Below are 19560 nucleotides of genomic sequence, written 5' to 3'. Positions count from 1 at the left end.
CAATAGATGGAGTTACACATATGTTGATATATCTGTGATCTGCTATGTATGCCATTTTGTTATATTGACAGCAAGCTTCAAAACTTCATATGTCGGCCGAAACCGGTTTGGCTCAGTGGATAGAGCGTCGGCCTGCGGACTGAAGGGTCCCGGGTTCGATTCCGGTCAAGGGCATGTACCTTGGTTGCGGGCACATCCCCAGTAGGGGGTGTGCAGGAGGGAGCTGATTGATGTTTCTCTCTTATCGATGTTTCTAGCTCTCTATCCCTCTCCCTTCCTCTCTGTAAAATATCAATAAAATATATTTAAAAAAAAAACTTCTTATGTCAAATTTGCTGAAGGTATTAATATCATAGATATTTTTATGCTTAAAAATGTCGAATTTCATGCCAAACAAAAGAGTACTTGCAGGAAGTTATAATTCATTACTTTATTTTGAAGAAAAGTGCTGCTGAATACTTCAGGAAGCTTATGGTGAACATGCTCCATCTCAAGATACTTGGGAATGCTGGTTTAAACACTTTAAAAGTGGTGATTTCGATGTGAAAGACAAACAATGTCCAGGTCAACTGAAAAAGTTTGAAGACCAACAATTACGAGCATTATTGGATGACGATGCGTGTCAAACTCAAAAACAACTTGCAGAAAGATTAAACATTGCTCAGCAAACAACTTCCTATTGGTTACAAGCAATGGGAAAGATTTTAAAGGAAGGAAAATGGGTGTCACATCAACTGAACGAAAGACAAATGGAAAACCGAAAAGTCATCAGTAAAATGTTGCTTCAATGGTACAAAAGAAAGTCTTTTTTGCATTGAATTGTGACTGGCAATGAAAAGTGGATTTATTTTGAGAATCCCAAATGCTCAAAATCATGGGTTGATCCAGGTCAACCATCAACATCGACTGCAAGGCCAAATCGCTTCGGAAAGAAGACAATGCTCTGCGTTTGGTGGGATCAGGAAGGTGTGGTGTATTATGAGCTTCTAAAACCAGGTGAAACCATTAATACTGATCGCTACCGACAACAAATAATTAATTTGAACCACACTTTGATTGTGAAACGACCAGCATGGGCCAGAAGACATGGCAAAATAATTTTGCTTCATGATGACACACCATCACACACTTCAAAACCAGTTAAAGACACGTTAAAAGATGTTGCCTGGGAAGTATTAACCCACCTGCTGTATTCACCAGACCGTGCTCCTTCAGATTACCACTTGTTCTGATCGGTGGCACACACACTTTCTGAGCAGCACTTCAAAACGTACAAAGAAGTGGAAAATTGTATCTCTGAATGGTTTGCCTCAAAACAAGTTCTATTGGGATGGTATTCACAAATTACCTTAAAGATGGGGGAAATGTGTAGCTAGCACTTTTGATGTTTTTCTTGAAATTATTGTGTTTTCTGTGATTATAAAATCCGCATTATTAACTGGTATACCTGGTAAATGGCAATGTTTCAAAACTGCATGTGAAGTGGGAAGTATTTAAAATAATTTATATTTTAAAAATTGTTAAAAAAATCCTTAGAGGCCACTAGAAGAGATGATTAAATTTGTTACTCTGCTTCTCTGGAAATATTTAAAAATTGGAATCATTATAAAATATGGATTGCCACTGAATGCAGTTTTGAGAATCCTGTTCCCCAAAGAGAAATTACCACATCATAAGAATATATTTGTATCTTACAATATGTCATATAATTTATATTCAGTATATCTTTGAGAATGGTATTATATAGAGAATTCTGCTTGGGTTTAAAAAATATATAATAACTGTGACTTACAATTTTCTTTTTTATAATGCATAGTGGGTAAAATTATTTTTTTTTATTTCAAGAATATACTACCTTTTGCTAGTTATAAGAAAGTGAAAACTTTTATAATTCTTTTATGTGGATTCTCTTTGAGGCATTCTCTTGTTACTTTAGATCAGGGGTAGGAAATATATGGCATGCAGGCAGTATAAAGCCTGAGGAATCATTTGGTCTGGCCCTGACAAGACATTAGGGGTGAGTTACTTAAATGTTTGACCAAATATAGCAGGCTAATTTTTAAACTGATAATCTTGTATGGCCCGAGAATGGTGTTATAAATATCCAAATGGAACTTGGCAGAAAAGAAGTCCCCCCCTCCACCAACCCCACTTCCTTTGGATATTCTGCCTTGGTCCTCCTTTCTAGGCTTTAATAAAAATCGCTTGAATAATTTATCTGTGACTGCTCTGAGTATGATAAAGTTACTTACTATCTAATGAGTATTTTATTACAATCTAAAAACACCTATTAACCTATTATATGCCATAAGCGTCTGTAGACGCAAGTGGCGGACCTTCCCCACACACCACGCGTGTCTATAAAAAAAATGTTTCCCCTACGTGGCAGTCCTGACCAACTTTAAAATCACTTTTCATGAGAATTTTCAGCTGAAAATATTCAAGAACACTCGAACTGTATGTTTATTTTTATAATATTCATTGCAAGTTGATTTTTTAAATTAAATTCAAAGTATCATGGCACGTGGGGATGGTTTCTGTTTTAAATGTGTAGTAGTTAACTGGTTAAATAACATGGTGTGTGTTATAACATTCTCTTTGTAGGTTCTCTACTGTATATTCTCTAACACACAGCCACAAGCCTCATACCATAATTCCTTAATAATGCTTTGGTTAATAAAAATATATAAGTAGTGCCTGCTGGTGTGGCTCAGTCAGTGCTTGAGTGTTGACCCATGAACCAAGAGGTCACAGTTTGATTCCCGGTCAGAGCACATGCGCAGGTTTCAGGCTCGGTCCCCAGTGGGGGTATGCAGGAGGCAGCAGATCAATGCTTCTTTCATCACTGAAGTTTCTATCTCTCTCCCTCTGCCTTCCTCTCTCTAAAATCAATAAAAATATATTTTAAAACAAACACATAAGCAGAAAGTTAACAACAAATCAAAATTACCTTTATCGCCAAGGTCTCTAAAAAAGGTTGATCCACAATGAGTTGTTTGGATTGCTGCCAGTACATCCTCAATATCCTTTGAATATACACATAGTAAAATCTTTTAATTTAACTTATAAAAGTGCATTTCCTATCATAAAAAAAAGAATGAACCCCTCCCTACATACACACTGCTTACCTTTTTTGTCAGCCTCTTGACTGAAGTTTTACCTATAGCAAAGAAGAAACATTACTTAGTAGTTATATTCCTTGGAAAACACAACTTCCAATAAGAAAAAAATAATTTAAAAGACAAAACAACTATTTGTTAAAAAATAAGAGGTGACAATTTTAGCTAAAATCTTTAAATGAAAGTTATGAACCAGAGAATTCTAAGTCTAAATACAAAGACACTGTAGGTTCTTTGTAAGACCTATTTTCAATTTCACTCACCCCATCTCAAAAACATGAATTATAATCAGCAGATAATATCCTATTATTTTCAGGTGTACATCACAGTGATTTGATACTTATATACATTACGAAGTGATCACTACAATAAATCTAGTTACCATATGCCACTATACAAAATTATTAAAATACTAGAGGCCTGATGCACGAAGATTCGTGCAAGAATAGGCCTTCCTTCCCCTGGCTGCTGGCACCGGCTTCCCTCCGGCACCTGGTACTCAGGCCTTTGCTCTGGCCACCGCCTTCCGCCTTCGCTCCGGCCGGAGTTGCCTTCTGCCTTCGCTCCAGCCCTGCTGCCCTCTTGTAGCTCCCTCCACCCTCCGTCCCCCCATAGCAGGCGTCCCGCCCCGTGCCGGCTGCTCCGCGCCTGCGTCGTTGCCATGGCGATGACACAAGCGTCCCAGCCCGGCTGCCGCCATCTTTGTCGTGTCAATTTGCATATTCCCTCCTTATTGGCTGTGGGCGCCACCATCTTGGTTGTGGAGTGATGGTCAATTTGCATATTCCATCTTTATTAGATAGGATTATTGACTATATTCCTTTTTTTTATTTGTTAAGCCTCAACTGAGTATATTTTTTCCACTGATTTTTAGAGAGAGTGAAAGGAAGGGAGGGAGGGGGAGCAAGAAAGAGAGAAAAACATTAATGAGACACATTGATTGGTTACCTCTCACACACGCCCCGACCAGGGCCAGGATGGAACCTGCAACCCAGGCACATGCCCTTGACCAGGAATCCAACCGAAGACCTTCTGGTTCTTGGGTCGATGCTATAACCACTGAGCAACACCAGCCAGGGCTTAACTATATTCTTTATGCTGTACTTTACATCCCTGTTACCTCTTAATCCCATTTCAACAGCCCCTCAACCTCTCCCCCCTCTGGAAACCACCAGTTTGTTTCCTGTACCTATGAATCTGTTTCTGTTTTATTTTTCAGATTATTAATGTAAGTGAAATAATCTGATATTTATCTTTATCTGTCTGATTTATTTCACTTAGCATACTACCCTTCAGGTCCATACATGTCATATAAAATATTACAAGTATCTTTGACTTAGCTTAGTTATCTCCATCATAAATTCTTATCAAACATGGTTTTGTTCACATAATTATTAAAATCTGTCTCTTTTTGCTTTCACTGATTAAAAAAATACACCTGTATGTTTTAGAAAGCTACCTTTTTGAACCCTGAAAAGTTCTCTTTAGAGCTCTGCAGTCAAATTAAAAAGGCTAGCAAGTAGGACTGTCCATTCTAATGTGATATTACTTTCAATAAATTCCTACTGGATAACAGAGATTTAAAATTCTTTCAGGTTTTGAGCCATTTTCTCTATGACTTACATCACTTACCTCTTACTATAATTCTAAAGCTATGACATTGCTTCTTTTGTGGTGAGCCATTTTATACAGCTAGAAAAATGCTGGAAAAGGTGTCCTTTCATTTCTTACATAAGTCATGTGCATGCGCTACAAATTTGCCTTTTTGCTCTCAAAATATCTATGAAGTTCCTTTTGAACACTAAAAAATCAGCCCAGACGACGTGGCTTAGTAGTTGAGCATCGACAACCGTGGGCAAACTACGGCCGGTGGGCCGGATCCGGCTGTTCTATCCGGTTCTCTTGGTCTCCCCTCCGCTCCTTTACTTTGAATTTATATTAGTTCACACAAACACTCCATCCATGCTTTTGTTCCGGCCCTCTGGTCCAGTTTAAGAACCCATTGTGGCCCTCGAGTCAAAAAGTTTGCCCACCCCTGGTAGGAGGTCACGGTTGGATTCCTGGTCAGGGCACATGTCCAGGTTGCAGACTCGATCCCCAGTAGGGGGCATGGAGAAGGTAAATGATCAATGATTCTCTCTCATCATTGATGTTTCTCTCTCTCTCTCTCCCCCCACTTTGTATCCGAAATCAATAAAAATATATTTAAAAAAAAGAAAAATCAGGTGACAAGTTAAAATGAATACTTGCTCTATGTGCTTTTCCTGTATTCTGAATGCTTAACTGGGGCTATAAACCTCGTGGGGATAAATTCTATTTGATGTTAGCAAATTTAATTGTGATTATGATTAGTTTTTAGAAACATCTATGACCATGTTTGTAAGCTTAGGTATTACAGTTTGTTATAATTTTTATTCACTGATATACTATTACATGTTATCAATAACAAAGAACTCTCGATTCTAATATTAGGTGCTATTCCATGAGATCATCACACAAGTAAACATTACAATTTAATTTACAAATCTAAGTGGCCGTGTGAATGTGTATGTAGAATATGTAGTAATATGATGCTGATAACAAACCCCAGAAAAGTGTGTATGTAGTAGACGTATTCCCCTATCACTGCATATTCTATTAACTTAAGAAACTGACCATGCCCTGGCCGGTACAGTGGTTGAAGCATTTGGTCCATGCACAAAGAGTTGAGCGTTCAATTCCTGATCGGGGCACGTACCTAGGTTTCGGGACCCACCCCGCATCCCATTGGGGTGCGTGCTGGAGGCAACAAGTTGATGTCTCTCTCTCTCTCTCTCTCTCTCTCTCTCTCTCTCTCTCTCTCTCTCTCTCCACTCCCTCCCTTCCACTCTCTCTGAAAAGCAATGGGAAAAAAAATCCTCCTGTGAAGCTTCACAACAAAAATCCCCCCAAAAAAGCAAACAAACAAAAAACTGACCATGATTCATATGCTTTTCTTAAAGTTATGTCACAAATTATTCATTACCATATGCAATTTCATTTTTAGACAATTTAGGTTAGTGTTAATGTTTTTTTAAAAAAATATTGTTAAAAGTTTTACATATGTCCCCTATTCATCCCCATTTCTAACACACCCCCAAACCCTGCCCCAAGCCTTCATCACAATGTTGTCTGGGTCCATGGATTATGCATATATGTATACAAGTTCTTTAGTTGATCTCTTCCCACTCACCCAGAGTCCCTCGGCCTTCACAATAAGATTCGACAGTATATTCTGTGCTTGTCTCAGGATCTATTTTGTTCATTAGACTCCACATATGAGTGAGATCATGTGATACATGTCTTCTCTGACTAGCTTATTTTACTTAGCATAATACTCTCCAGGTCCCTCCAGTTGTCTCAAAGGATAAGAGATCCTTCTTTCCTACTACTGCAGAGTATTCCATTGTGTAAATGAACCACAGCTTTTTTTTTTTTTTTTAAATATATTTTATTGATATTTTACAGAGAGGAAGGGAGAGGGATAGAGAGCCAGAAACATTGATGAGAGAGAAACATTGATCAGCTGCCTCCTGCACACCTCCCACTGGGGATGTGCCCGCAACCAATGTACATGCCCTTGACCGGAATCGAACCCGGGACCCTTGAGTCCGCAGGCCGACGCTCTATCCACTGAGCCAAACTGGATAGGGCCATTCTGACAAGTATTAAGTGATACTTCATTGTCATTTTAATTTGTATCTCTCTTATGATCAGTGACCTTGAGCATTTTTTCATGTCTCCTGGCCATCTGTATGTCTACTTTGGAGAAGTGTCTATTTAGGTTCTTTGCCCATATATTTTTTAATTGGATTGTTGTCTTCTTTTTGTAAGTTGTATGAGTTCCCTATATATTTTGGAGATTAACCCTTTATCGAATGTATCATTGCCAAATATGTTCTCCCATATACTGGGCTCTCTTTTCATTTTGTTGATGGTTTCTTTTGCTGAGCAGCCTTTTATTTTGATGTAGTCCCATTTGCTTATTTTCTTATTAGTTTCCTTTGCCCTAGCAGATGTATCCGTAAACATATTGCCATGAGAGATGTCTGAGATTTTGCTGCCTATGGTTTCTTCTAGGATTTTTAATGGTTTCCTGATTTACATTAAAGTCTTTTATCCATTTTGAGCTTATTGTTGTGCATGATAGAAGTTGGTGGTCTAGTTTCATTTTTTTTGCACGTATTTGTCCAATTTTCCCAACACCATTTATTGAAAAGACTGTCTTGACTCCATTATATGTTCTTGCCTCTTCTTTTTTTTTTTTTTTTTTTTTAATATAGTCAGGTCTTTATTTAAGAATTTCATCTGCCAACTTAGCGTTTTCCACCAACACGGGGAGCAGAAACCTTCACAGGCTTCACAATCTTTTGCTTAGGTGCTGTCTTTGTGGGAGCCTTAGCAGCAGCCATTGCTGTCTTGTTAGATGCTTGCTTAGCCTTTTTTGCTTCCTTGGCAGCCCTGATAGCTTGTTCTCGCTGAGCTTTCCTAACTTCAGGCTTCTGGTTCCTCTTGGCCATTGTATCAGCAAGAGATGCACCAGTGATGGCCCTCTGGAATTTGACTGCACAGCAGGTTCTTTTGAATTTCTTCCAACTGTCCCTTTTTGTGCTTTCTTCTGTAGAGGACAGTCCAGTTTATCTGCCGAGGATTCCTCTTGGAAAGGAATGCCGACTCGCATTTTGCATTAAGAAACTGGAAAACCTTCCCGTCGGTCCTGGCATAGTGCCTCCCGTGTCTGGGGTAGATCTTGTACCCATTGAAACTGCACAGCTCGACCTTCATGGCTGAGGCCGCCGGAGAGCAGGAAAGATGGTGAAGAGCTGTTCTTGCCTCTTTTGTCAAATATTAATTGAGCATAATGGCTTGGGTTGATTTCTGGGTTCTCTCTTCTGTTCCATTTATCTCTACACCTGTTTTTGCACCAGTACCAGGCTGTTTTGATTATAGTGGCTTTGTAGTATAACTTGATATCTGGTATTGTGATCCCTCCAACTTTGTTCTTACTTAAGATTGCTGCAGCTATTTGGGGTTGTTTTTGGTCCCATATAAACTTTTGGAGTATTTGTTTTAGATCTATAAAATATGCTTTTGGTATTTTAATAGGGATTGCATTAAATCTGTAGATTGCTTTCGGTAGTATGGACATTTTAATGATGTTGATTCTACTAATCCATGAACACAATATATTCTTCCACTTGTTTATATCTTCTTCTACCTCTTTTTTCAATGTCCTGTAGTTTTCTGACTACAGGTCTTTTGCCTCCTTGGTTAGGTTTATTCCTAAGTATCTTAATTTTTTGTTGTTGCAATGGTAAATGGAATTGTTTAGTTTCTCTGAGAATTCATTATTGGTGTATAAAAATGCTATCAATTTCTGGGTGTTAGTTTTGTATCCTGCTATACTGACAAATTCATTGATTAAATCTAGTACTTTTTTGGTGAATAATGATAGTTTTATTTCCTCCTTTCAAATTTGGATGTCTTTTATTTCTTCCTCTTGTCTGATCACTGTGGCTAGGACTTACAGTATTATGTTGAAGAAGCGTGGTGAAAGCAAACATCTGTCTTGTTCCTGTTCTTAGAGGTTATAGTTTTTGCCCATTGAGTATGATGTTGGCTGTAGGTTTGTCATATATAGCTCTTATTATGTTGAGGTATGATGCCTCTATTCCCACTTTGCTGAGTTTTTATTAAATAATGGGTGTTGGATTTTGTTGAATGCTTTTTCTGTGTCTATTGATGTAATCATGTGATTTTTATCTTTCAATTTGTTTATGTGATGTATCACATTCATTAATTTGCTAATATTGTACCAGCTTTGCATTCCCGGAATGAGGATTTAGTCATGGTGTATGATCTTTTTAATGTATAGATTTTCTAATATTTTGTTAAGGAGTTTAGTACCTATGTTCACTAGGAATATCCGCTTGTAATTCTCTTTCTTTGTAGTGTCTTTACCTGGTTTTAGAATTAGGATAATGCTGGCCTCATAAAAAGAGCTTGGAGTGTTCCTCCTCTTAGATTTTTGGAATAGTTTGAGGAGTTTGTGCATTAGTTCTTCTTTGAACGTTTGGTAAAACTTCCTTGTGAAGCCATCCAGACCTGGGTGAGTGGCTGCACACGAGATTTTGTGCTTTGGCCATTTAAGATGGTGCCTGAATTTGCAGCTGTCTCTTGCTGGCAGGCAGCCCAGCTTTGGGTTTAGACTCCAGAGTTTTCAGTGGGAACCCACCACAGCCAAAACGTCCCTCTGGAACTTCAGCTGCTGTCTGTGGGAGCCTGGCCAGCCCTTTTGCGCTCCCACATTTCCCATCAGTCTCCATGCGGTCTTCATTTTCCATCCTTGGTTATCAGGGTTCTCTCCTGCTAGTCTTCAGTTGATTATTCAGGATGGTTTTTCTGTATATTAGTTCTAATTCTAATTTGTTCCTGGGACATGTCAGTGTAGCTTCCACTTAATCTGCTGCCATTTTGGAATCTCATCAGTTTTTTAAAGAGAGACTGATCCTTGTTCCCAACTGAAGAAGTGTTATAGGAAGTAGTAACTGCCATCTAGAAGGTGACATCTTCAGGTGGCAGTATGGCCTTTAAAGAATCATTGAGGTTAAAAAAAAATCTTTCTACTTGAAACTGAGTGAGGAAGAAAGGTAATGTTGCTTCTCTACAGATGGAAGTCTTGATGCCAAACAGCTGAGCCAATACAATTAGAAACTAGGTGAGTGAAATACTACAATAAAGGCAAGAGCTAATTGAATAACTAACATAATACCAGTATCACAGCTAAGAACTAAATTGTAAAATCCCATTGAGGCAGATATCCTATATTTGTCTTACCTTTATGCAGCTTGGGGCTTAGCATTTAAATATCTATTGAAGGAATAATTTAATAAAAATTAGAAAGGATTCCAGAATGTCTTCTTATTCATATCCTTGCCTTTTAGTGGTTAATAAACTATTATCCCATTTTACAAACAAAACAGTTAGGGCCAGAGAAAGGCAAGAGGGATTAGGTTATAATATGTGCACTGCAGAGTTTCTTTACTCACACAGATTTTTCAAAAACAGGAATTGGACACCATGAGCTCCATTAGAGTGGGAACCTGTGGACTAGTTCAACACTTCAGAAAGCTTCACAGAACTGAACATTTAAGGATGATATCATCACAGAGGCAGTTTTTTTTTTGCTTTTGATTATAACTTAAAATGGTAACATTGGTTATTTCATGTTAACTACAAATTCTGCTTGGTACTTCTATAAAAATGGAGAAACCATGTACTTAAAAAGCTTCCTCGTAAAAATTTTTTTTAAGTGAAATAATTAGAAAATGATAAAGAAATGTATCTCTGTTGATAAAAAGTTTGGGGGCCACAAGAGCTCACTGAGGCTTCTGTGGTCTTCTGCAGCACTGGCACCGACACCTTCCTCTGGGTCTCAGCATGTGCCTCTGCCTGCTCTTGCTGTGCAGTGCGGACCCTAGCTTGCAGGGAAGTTGGAGGATCTACAATGGGAAAGGCTCATTGGAACTGCCTGGGGAGGTCCCTGGTTGCGTGCACACTACCTTGTTCTAGCACAACCTCAACCAGGTATCGTGTGTGTCCACCCCAGCAAGCCTGCACCTGCGTTCCCTTAATGGATCCTTGCTACAAATTTAATGACCTTAACTACATGGAACTCCTTGGATAACTGGATCTATAGCAAGAAATTTCAGATCCCCTTTGACATTAGCAAATGGCAAAAAGTAAACTTGATTTTTGAGGGTGTTGATGCAGTTACAAAGGTCTTGCTCAATAATGTTACTGGGGAAACAAACATGTTAAGATACAGCTTTGATGTTATGAATGTAGTCAAAGCCCTAACCTCCCTTGAGCTGTGTTTCCAGTCACCAGTGCTGTATGTGGCCCAGTAGAGCAGAGCAGAGCAGAGCTCACACTAGCTATGAGGTACCCCCAGACTGCCCTCCCAGTGTACAGAAGGGAGAATGCCATGCCAATTTCATTCGAAAGGAGCAGTGTTCCTTTAGTTGGGACTGGGGCCTTCCTTCTGACCCAGGGCATCTGGAAAGATGTCAGAGTTGAAGCCTATAATATTTGTCATCTGAACTACTTCACGTTTTCCCCTATATATGACAACCATGCCCAGCAGTAGAATCTCAAAAGAGAGTCTTCTTTTGATGTTGTCAGCTCAAAGCCAGTCCCTGGACAAGTGATCATAGAAATCCCTAAATTGCAAACACAGCAGACATACAGCATTGAACTTCAGCATGAGGAAAGGATTGTTAAGCTCTTTGTGAAAATTAACAAGAAAATTACTGTAGAAACTTGGTGGCCTCATGGACATGGAAACCAGACTGGATACAACTTGACAATTCTTTTTAAACTGAATGGAACTTTAAAATTTAAAAATCAGCTAAGGTGTATTCTAGGACAATGGACCTATTTTAAGAGCCCATAGAAGGGTCTCCCAGTCTGAGTTTTTACTCCAAAATTAATGAATTTCCCATATTTTTGAAAGAATCAAACTGGATCCCAGCAGATTTATTCCAGGATCGAGTAACCTCTGACTTGTTATCACTCCTTTTGCAGTCTACTGTGGATGCTAACATGAATGCTCTTTGGGTGTGGGGAGGAGATACTTAGGAATGTGATGAATTCTATTTTCTCTGTGATGAACTAGGAATAATGGTATGGCAGGATTTTATTTGCCTGTGCCCTTTATCCAACTGATCAGGACTTCATAAATTCAGTGAGAACAGAAATTGCTTACCAGATCAGGAGACTGAAATCTCATCTCTCCATCATATGAAAGGGAAATAAAATAAAGCAGTGCTGATGATGAATTGGTATAGTACAGACTTCACATACCTGCCTACCTACATAAAAGATGTGAAACTGTATTTTGAAGACATCCAAAAGGTCGTCTTGGCAGACAAGTCTTGACAGACCAAGACTCGTCCTTTTATCACATCCAGTCCTACAAATGAAGTTGAATCCATTGCAGAAGGCTGGCTTTCTGCCAACCCATATAACAAGCATTTTGGTAACATAAGTTTTTATGACTATAGCAGTGATTGCTCAGTTTGCATCTGAATATGGATATTAGTCCTGGCCTTCCTTCAGTACATTAGAAAAGGTTTCACCTAATGAGGACTGGTCTTAGAATAGATTTTCAAGTCATTGACAACATCATGAAAACGGTAACCATGAAATGCTTCTTCAGGCTGAACTTCATTTCAAATTTCTGAAAAGCACAGATCCATTACTCGCATTCAAAGATATCATCTACCTTACTTACATGATGCAGGCAGTGTGTCAAAATAGAAACTGAATTCTACCACTGCAGTTGCAGCGAGATAGTAAACAGAAAAGGGCACATCTTGGGGGCACTGTATTGGCAGCTGATTGACATCTGGCAGGCTCCTTCCGGGGCCTCTCTAGAGTACGGAGGAAAGTGGAAAATGCTTATTACTTTGCTTGGCATTTCTTCACTCCACTATTGACTGTGGGTTTTGAGGATAAAGGAGTGTTTTTCATCTATGGAGTGTCAGACCTTCACTCAAACTGTATTGTGACGCTCTTTGTGAGAGTCCAAAGGCAGAGTTCCCTGGAGCCTTTGTGCTCTCACATGACCTACCATTTTGTGATGAGAGCAAGGAAGGCTGTCCTCCTCTTTCAGGAGCCAGTGTCTAAACTGCTGCAGAGATGTGGGCATTGTAAACAGCAAAGCTGTATGGTTTCCTTTTACCTGTTAACCAATAGCAAACTCTTGAGTCAACCAACTATTACTTCCTGTCCTCACCAAAAGAGGCTGTGGGGCTCCAGAAGGCACACATCACTGCCATCATCTCTCAGCAAAAGGACACATTTGTGTTTGATTTGGAAACCTCGGCTGTCGAGCTCTTTGGTTGGTTGTAGAATGTCCCAGGGAGATTCAGTGACAATGGTTTCCTCATGGCGGAAAAGACATGGACTATATTATTTTACCCCTGGAGGCCCACAGCTAGAGTGAATTGGAGCAATCTTTTCATATGACTTCTTTGACTGATATTTACTGAGGGAATCCAGCTTGTACTTTCAAAAGCATTCCTAAGGCACCGGCTGGAGCTGCAGGTGACCAAAGACAAGTGAAGAAGCTGGAAATGGGTCTGCCTGCTGCCACACATATGACTTATGATCCGCCAAGAGTGTGTACAGCTTTTTTCAGGGAAGGCTATTTACTCAGTAAGACCTCCAGTGAGGCTGTGACAGGACGGTGTTTTTAGGTCTTCCCCTTCTAGCTTTACCACATGAACCAGTTATAATCCAGCTGCCTCTCCCTACCCAGAAAAGGGTGTCTGTACAGGTAGGCCTCTTGGGGAACCACAGGAACATCACCACAGAGCTTCAGATTTGGCTCAATCCAAGGAATTAAGATTTAGACTGTTGACTCTGGCAAAAAAGTGATGTTCTTTTTAGTTTGGGTTTAAATCATTTTACTTATATTGATTAATTATAAGAGGCTATAAATTACTTCATTATACATGATCATGTTCATAAAATTACATGGATAATAAAGCAAATGGGGCAAAATATTAGTAAGTGCCAATTTGGGTAAAGGTTTATAGGGATTTTTTGTACTACTTTTGCAACTTCCTGCAAATTTGAAATCATGTAAAAAATTAAAATTTACATAAACTGCATCATCAACAACAACAAAAAAGTTTGGGGGCCACTATCTTACATAAACTTCACTTTCAAATTAAAAAAAAAAAAGATAAGGCAGAGCTAACAGGCATGAACACCTATTCTCTTTTACCTCCACTCTCCTCTAAGTTAAACTTTATCCTGAGTAAGGGGTTAGTAGGATTTTTCAAGCATGTGGTTATCTCACCCAGGCGTGCCCAGTCTTATATCACCTGTTCCTGGGCTGTACCGGGAAAGAGATCAGAGCACCAAATCAGAGGCCCATGGTCAGATGTGCTACATGCTAGTAGGAGCAGTCACAGCACAGGACATAGTCAACAGACCTAAATATTGTAGGTAACATTTTTCTATGTAAGGATAAAACCCATCTGTAAATAATCGAAATTTTCCTTCAGGTTTTTCTTTTTTTTTCCTGTCGGGTGTTTTTTTTTTTTTTTTTTTGGCTTTTCTTTCTTTGGCTATTTCTACTTACACATGAATAAAAAATTCAGTCTTATTACTTTAATAGCTATTTCATATATATTCATGCACTCATGCATAGAAATAACAGAAAGGGGGGAAATTTAACAGTCAAAAAGGTAGATCTAAGGTTGAGGCTATAAAGTTTTATTGTACAATATGAAAGGATGGAAAATAAACTGTGGCTTTTCTTGGCAGGGAAGGTATAGGTCTTCCAGCACTATGATGGAATTTTGGCTCAGGAAGTAGAATGTTTTTAAAGGTCTCCACCTATCCTAGAGATTCCACCATGTATTTTTTACTGTTTACAGAGAATTCTTAAGTAAAACCAGGAACAAACACATCTTGTTATAGACAAACAGTCATTTTAAAATGGCTTAAAATAAGCAAGCCTACATTAATACATATTAAGTGTTGTTACAGGTCAAATAAATTTTTGCCTTTATAGCCAAAGTCAAGTTATTTAATAATCCTAATTATAAAAACATTACCAATGGTAAGTAATTCAATTTCTTTTTATTGGAGGTAAGTGGATTTTTGACACACACAGAATAAAACAGACAACAAAGACATTTTCATCATTTCAGATTTTGTAAAAAAATATTTTTATTGATTTCAGAGAAGGGAGAGAGAGAGAGAGAGAGAGAGAGAGAAAGAAACATCAATGATGAGAGAGAATCATTGATTGGCTGCCTCCTGCACGGCCTACAATCCCGGCATGTGCCCGGACCGGGAATTGAACCATGACTTCCTGGTTCATAGGTTCAACCACTGAACCATGCCAGCCAGGTCATCATTTCATATTTATTGGACTAAAATATAAACAGCTTGGCATCAATATTAGAATTAGTATAAGACAGAGCTGACTCCTCCAATACTTGCTTGAATTCAGTCACAACTATTATGGAAACCAAAGCAAAACAACTGAATACATTAGCGAAAAAATATGAACTAATATCACTAATAAAAATGATAACTGGAGAAAAAAGGGACAAGAAGTTCAATGGTGTTATTTTCCAAGAAAAGCATATGGCTTGGCTTATTTGTGCTGGAATAAATAGTGAGAGTAAGAGATAACACCTGGTTGGTATTTCTTTTAAAGGAAGTGAAATGGTGTTCCCTAAAATGCCTAAAACTGGCCTTCTTGTCAACTTTGCTTGAAAAACATTTAAATTGTTTTTGAAAGAAAAAAAAATGTGCCTTTTGTGCAGCCTTATGCACTGTGAAACATTATATGCAACAATTTATTTAATTAGTTTGAAAACTGATATAAAAGGGTAAATACAGCAGCTCACAAACCAAATAACTTGGAGATGGGAAGGTAAGGGAAAGCTTCTTAGAATAAGAAATGCTTAAGTAAACACCTGAAGGATTACAGCATCCACTCCCATCTCCTGCAGTTTCCCTTTCTGCAATTACAATCCAAAAATGTTAAGTGGAAAATTCCAGTAATAAACAATTCCTAAATTTCACACTGTGGGATGTTCAGAGTAGTGAGATGAAATCTCATGCCGTCCCCTCCATCCTGCTAGAGATGTGAATCATCCCTTTATCCAGTGTCTCCATGCTATAGATACTACACAACAACTTGTTACTTAGCAGCCACCTCAATTATCTTATCGACTGTCACATGATCACAGTGCTTGTGTTATTTTACTTAACAAGGGCCCCAAAGCACAAGAGCAGTTTAAACTTTATCACAGGTATGCATGTATAGGAAAAAACAGTATATACAGGATTTGGTGCTATCTCTGGTTTCAGACATCCACTAGGGATCCTGGAATGCATGCTCTGTGGATAAGGGAGGAGTCTCTAATAGAATGAGCTCAGAAAAGTGGGGTTAATGGCATTCTGGGAATAGCATGTGAATCAGTTCTGAGGTGGGAAGAGAGGAGGCCCTGAGAAGGAAGGAGAGGCTGAGTGGCTGTGCAAGTAGTTTTGGTGACAGGAAGTTGAGGTAATTGCTATCTAATGACTTGTATGTTCTGTGTAGGTGATCTGGTAATTTGCTTGAGCATGTAAGACATAGTGGAAGGCTGGGGCTTGTAGACACTTAGTATGATGCATTGGAGGTTGCTAGTATAAAGAAATACAACAGATTTTCACATAGAGATGCCGTACCCTGTAGTTTTATTATTTGTAGCTGCTTTGGAGTTTTCTATGTAGATAATACATGCTATAATATGATGAACCCTAAGAACATTATGTTAATAGAAAGAAGCCAGACATAAAAGAAAAAATATTGTATGATTCCATTCCTAAGAGGTATCTAAATAGGTGAATCCATAGAGACAGAAAGTAGTTTCGAAGTTGCTAGGGGATATGAAGAGGAGAGATGGAAAATGACTGCTAATGGGTACAGAATTTCTTTTTGGCATGATGACATGTTCTAGAATTAGTGGTGATGGTTGTGAGTTTATACTAAAAAACACTTTATTTTTTTGTTGATCCTCACTAGAGGATATTTTTTCCATTGATTTTTTAGAAAAAGTGGAAGGGGGGCAGGGGGAAGAAAGTGAGCGAGAGAAACATCAATGTGAGAGGAACACATTGATTGATTGATTGCCTCCTGCATGCACCCTGACCGGGGCCAGGGATCAAACCTGCGACCATTCAGTGTGCAGGCTGATGGTCTAACCACTGAACAGCACTGGCCAGGGCTAAAAACCACTTTAAAATGATGAATTTTGTGGTATGTAAATTATATTTTAATTTAATTTTATTTTTAAATGCTTTCATTGACTTAGAGAGAGAGGAAGGGAGAGGGGTAGAGAGACAGACACATTGATCAGCTGCCTCCTGCACGACCCTAATGGGGATGGAGCCCACAACCCAGGTATGTGCCTGACTGAGAATTGAACCAGTGACCTCTTGGTTCCTGGGTAGATGCTCAGCCACTGAGCCACACCAGCTGGGCTATATTTTAATTTTAAAAAAGCTTTATTTTAGGAACAAGTCATTAAATTAGTAACACAATGAGACAGCTAAGACTTACTGAGCACATGCTATGTGCTTAGGTACTTAAGCACTTTCTATAAATCATCTCATCTAATCCTAAAAATGACCTTATGAGACAGATACTATACTTATCTCCACTTGATGGGTGAAACAGAGTTACAAAAGAGATTAATTACTTTTTCTGGATTATTCAGCTAGTAAGAGGAGGGAGTCTGAAGTCAAAGCTTGTCTTGGCCGACATTGCTCAGTGGTTAGAACTTTGGCCCTCACACTGAAGGGTTACGGGTTTGATTCATAGTCAAGGGCACATATCGGGGTTGAAGGTTTGATCCCAGGTAGAAGGCAACCAATCAATGTCTCTCTCTCACATTGATGTTTCTCTCTCTCTCTCCCCGCCCCACCTCCTTTCCACTCTCAATGGAAAAAATACACTCAGGTGAGGATTAAAAAAATAATATATATATATATATATAAATATAAAGAACCAGGGTCCGTAATGTCCAAAACGACCAAAGGCTCGACTGGACACCGGAAGTCAGTCCTGTAGTCAATGCTGGGTTGCCGTGGTGACCCAGCACTAACTGCCGAGAGGGGCTGCAGATCAGGCCCAGAGAGGCAGTGTCTGATCCGCAGCCTCCATGGCAACTGTTGATCAGCTGTTGCCTCTCTCTTTCTCTCCCAGCTTCACCAGCAGCCGTGCCTGTTTCTCTCCAGGGGCTGCTGATTAGCCCCACCTCTCTCATCAGGCCTGGAGATAGGCCCAGAGATGCTGACTGGCATAGAAACATACCAATCAGAACCAAATCTGGGTGAACTGTGAGGAGCCAATGGCTGCCTAGGAGGTGGAGCTTTTGAAGCAAACTGGCATAGAAACCGACCAATCAGAACCAAATTGGCCGGCAGGGGAGGGCAGTTGGGGGCGAGATCAGGCCTGCAGGGGAGGGCAGTTGGGGGCGAGAACAGGCCGGCAGGGGAGGGCAGATAGGGGTGATCAGGCAGGCAGAGGCAGTTAGGAGCGATCAGGCCGGCAGTGGAGGGCCATTGGGGGCAAGATCAGGCCAGCAGGGAGGGCAGTTGGGGAAACCAGGCTGGGAGGACAGTTGGGGGCAATATCAGGCTGGCAAATGAGGGCAGTTGGGGGTGATCAGGCGGGCAGGCAGAGGCAGTTAGGGGTGATCTGGCAAGCAGGCAGAGAGGTTAGGGGCGATCAGGCAGGCAGGCAGAGAGGTTAGGGGCGATCAGGCAGGCAGGCAGAGGCAGTTAGGGGCGATCAGGCAGGCAGGCAGGTGAGCAGTTAAGAGCCAGCGGTCCCAGATTGTGAGAGGGATGTCCCACAGGGATTGGGCCTAAATCAGCAGTCGGACATCCCCCAAGGGGTCCCCGATTGGAGAGGGTGCAGGCTGGGCTGAGGGAACCCCCTCTATGCACGGATTTCATGCACCAGGCTACTAGTGTATATATATAAAGAGCCAGGGTCCATAACGTCCAAAGTGACTGAAAGCATGACTGAATGCCAGACGGGGGGTGGGCGGGGTGGCGTGAGGCGGGTGTGGCGAGGTCGTTAGCCTCCAGCCTGGGTGGCCCACTGCCTTGGTGGTTGACTCCAGCAGGACCTGGGCCCTCCCCTCTGTGGACCAGAGGCTCTTTTCATGATACCATATTCCCAGGATCTCTCAGACCCATTTGTGGAAGTCAGGAAACACTGCGTGTGGTCATCCCGCCCTGGGGACTCCCAGAGCTGACAGCAAGGGTGGGTTTCTGTGTGGTCCCCTCTGTTATGCGATCCAGGGTCGCTACATCCTAATGTTGATTCTGGCAGGACTTGGGTCGGTCCTCTGCATATCTGAGGTCCCGCTTCCTATACCAAAGCCCCGAGTCTCTGAGGCCCGGATGTAGAAATCATCTGTTGTCATCATCCCATCCCTGGGGACTCCCAGGGCTTACACTGGGGGAGGGCTTTGGTAGGGTCCCCTCTGTTGTGGCATCCAGAGTCCCTTTAGTGTTTCCTCGGGGTTCTCACTTTGACTTTGGCAGGACTTGGGCTGGTCCTCTGTGTATCTGAGGTCCCATTCCCTATACCAAAGCCCCTGAGTCTCTGAGACCCGGATGCAGAAATCGCCTGTGGTCATCACCCCGCCTTGGGTGGGATGATTCTGTTCTAGGGTCCAGGGTCTTTCCCTCCTCCCTCATGTTCCTCACCTTGAGCCCTGGCAGGTCCTGGACTCCTCAGATCAAGGCCTCACTGCCCTGAGTTCTCTGCAGGAAATCAGTGTACGTCACATCCAGCACCAAGCCCAGCAATTCCAAAGCCTGATGGCAGGGG

At 40.6% G+C, this 19560-nt stretch overlaps 1 protein-coding gene and 2 pseudogenes across 4 annotated transcripts in view; 1 reads left to right on the top strand and 2 right to left on the bottom strand.

Moving 5' to 3' along the window:
* MICU2 (mitochondrial calcium uptake 2) overlaps window positions 1-19560 on the bottom strand; it is a 118862-nt gene that overhangs the window by 35907 nt on the left and 63395 nt on the right. For both annotated transcript variants that reach the window (XM_080662097.1, XM_080662098.1), the window contains exons 3-4: window positions 3129-3160; window positions 2951-3026 (exon numbers count right to left, since the gene is read on the bottom strand). In XM_080662097.1, the coding sequence (XP_080518223.1) occupies window positions 2951-3026; window positions 3129-3160 (108 nt within the window). The remainder of the gene's footprint in view (window positions 1-2950; window positions 3027-3128; window positions 3161-19560) is intronic.
* LOC308245215 (large ribosomal subunit protein eL24-like) lies at window positions 7454-8035 on the bottom strand (annotated as a pseudogene). The gene has a single exon. The product of its transcript is annotated as a large ribosomal subunit protein eL24-like (transcript).
* Window positions 10771-13192, top strand: LOC308245211 (beta-mannosidase-like; annotated as a pseudogene). Its single transcript has one exon. The product of its transcript is annotated as a beta-mannosidase-like (transcript).

This window comes from Plecotus auritus (genome assembly GCF_963455305.1).
Source record: "Plecotus auritus genome assembly, chromosome: 3".
In the NCBI taxonomy this organism is placed as follows: Eukaryota; Metazoa; Chordata; class Mammalia; order Chiroptera; family Vespertilionidae; genus Plecotus; species Plecotus auritus.
This window is presented reverse-complemented; position numbering and strand designations above follow the sequence as displayed.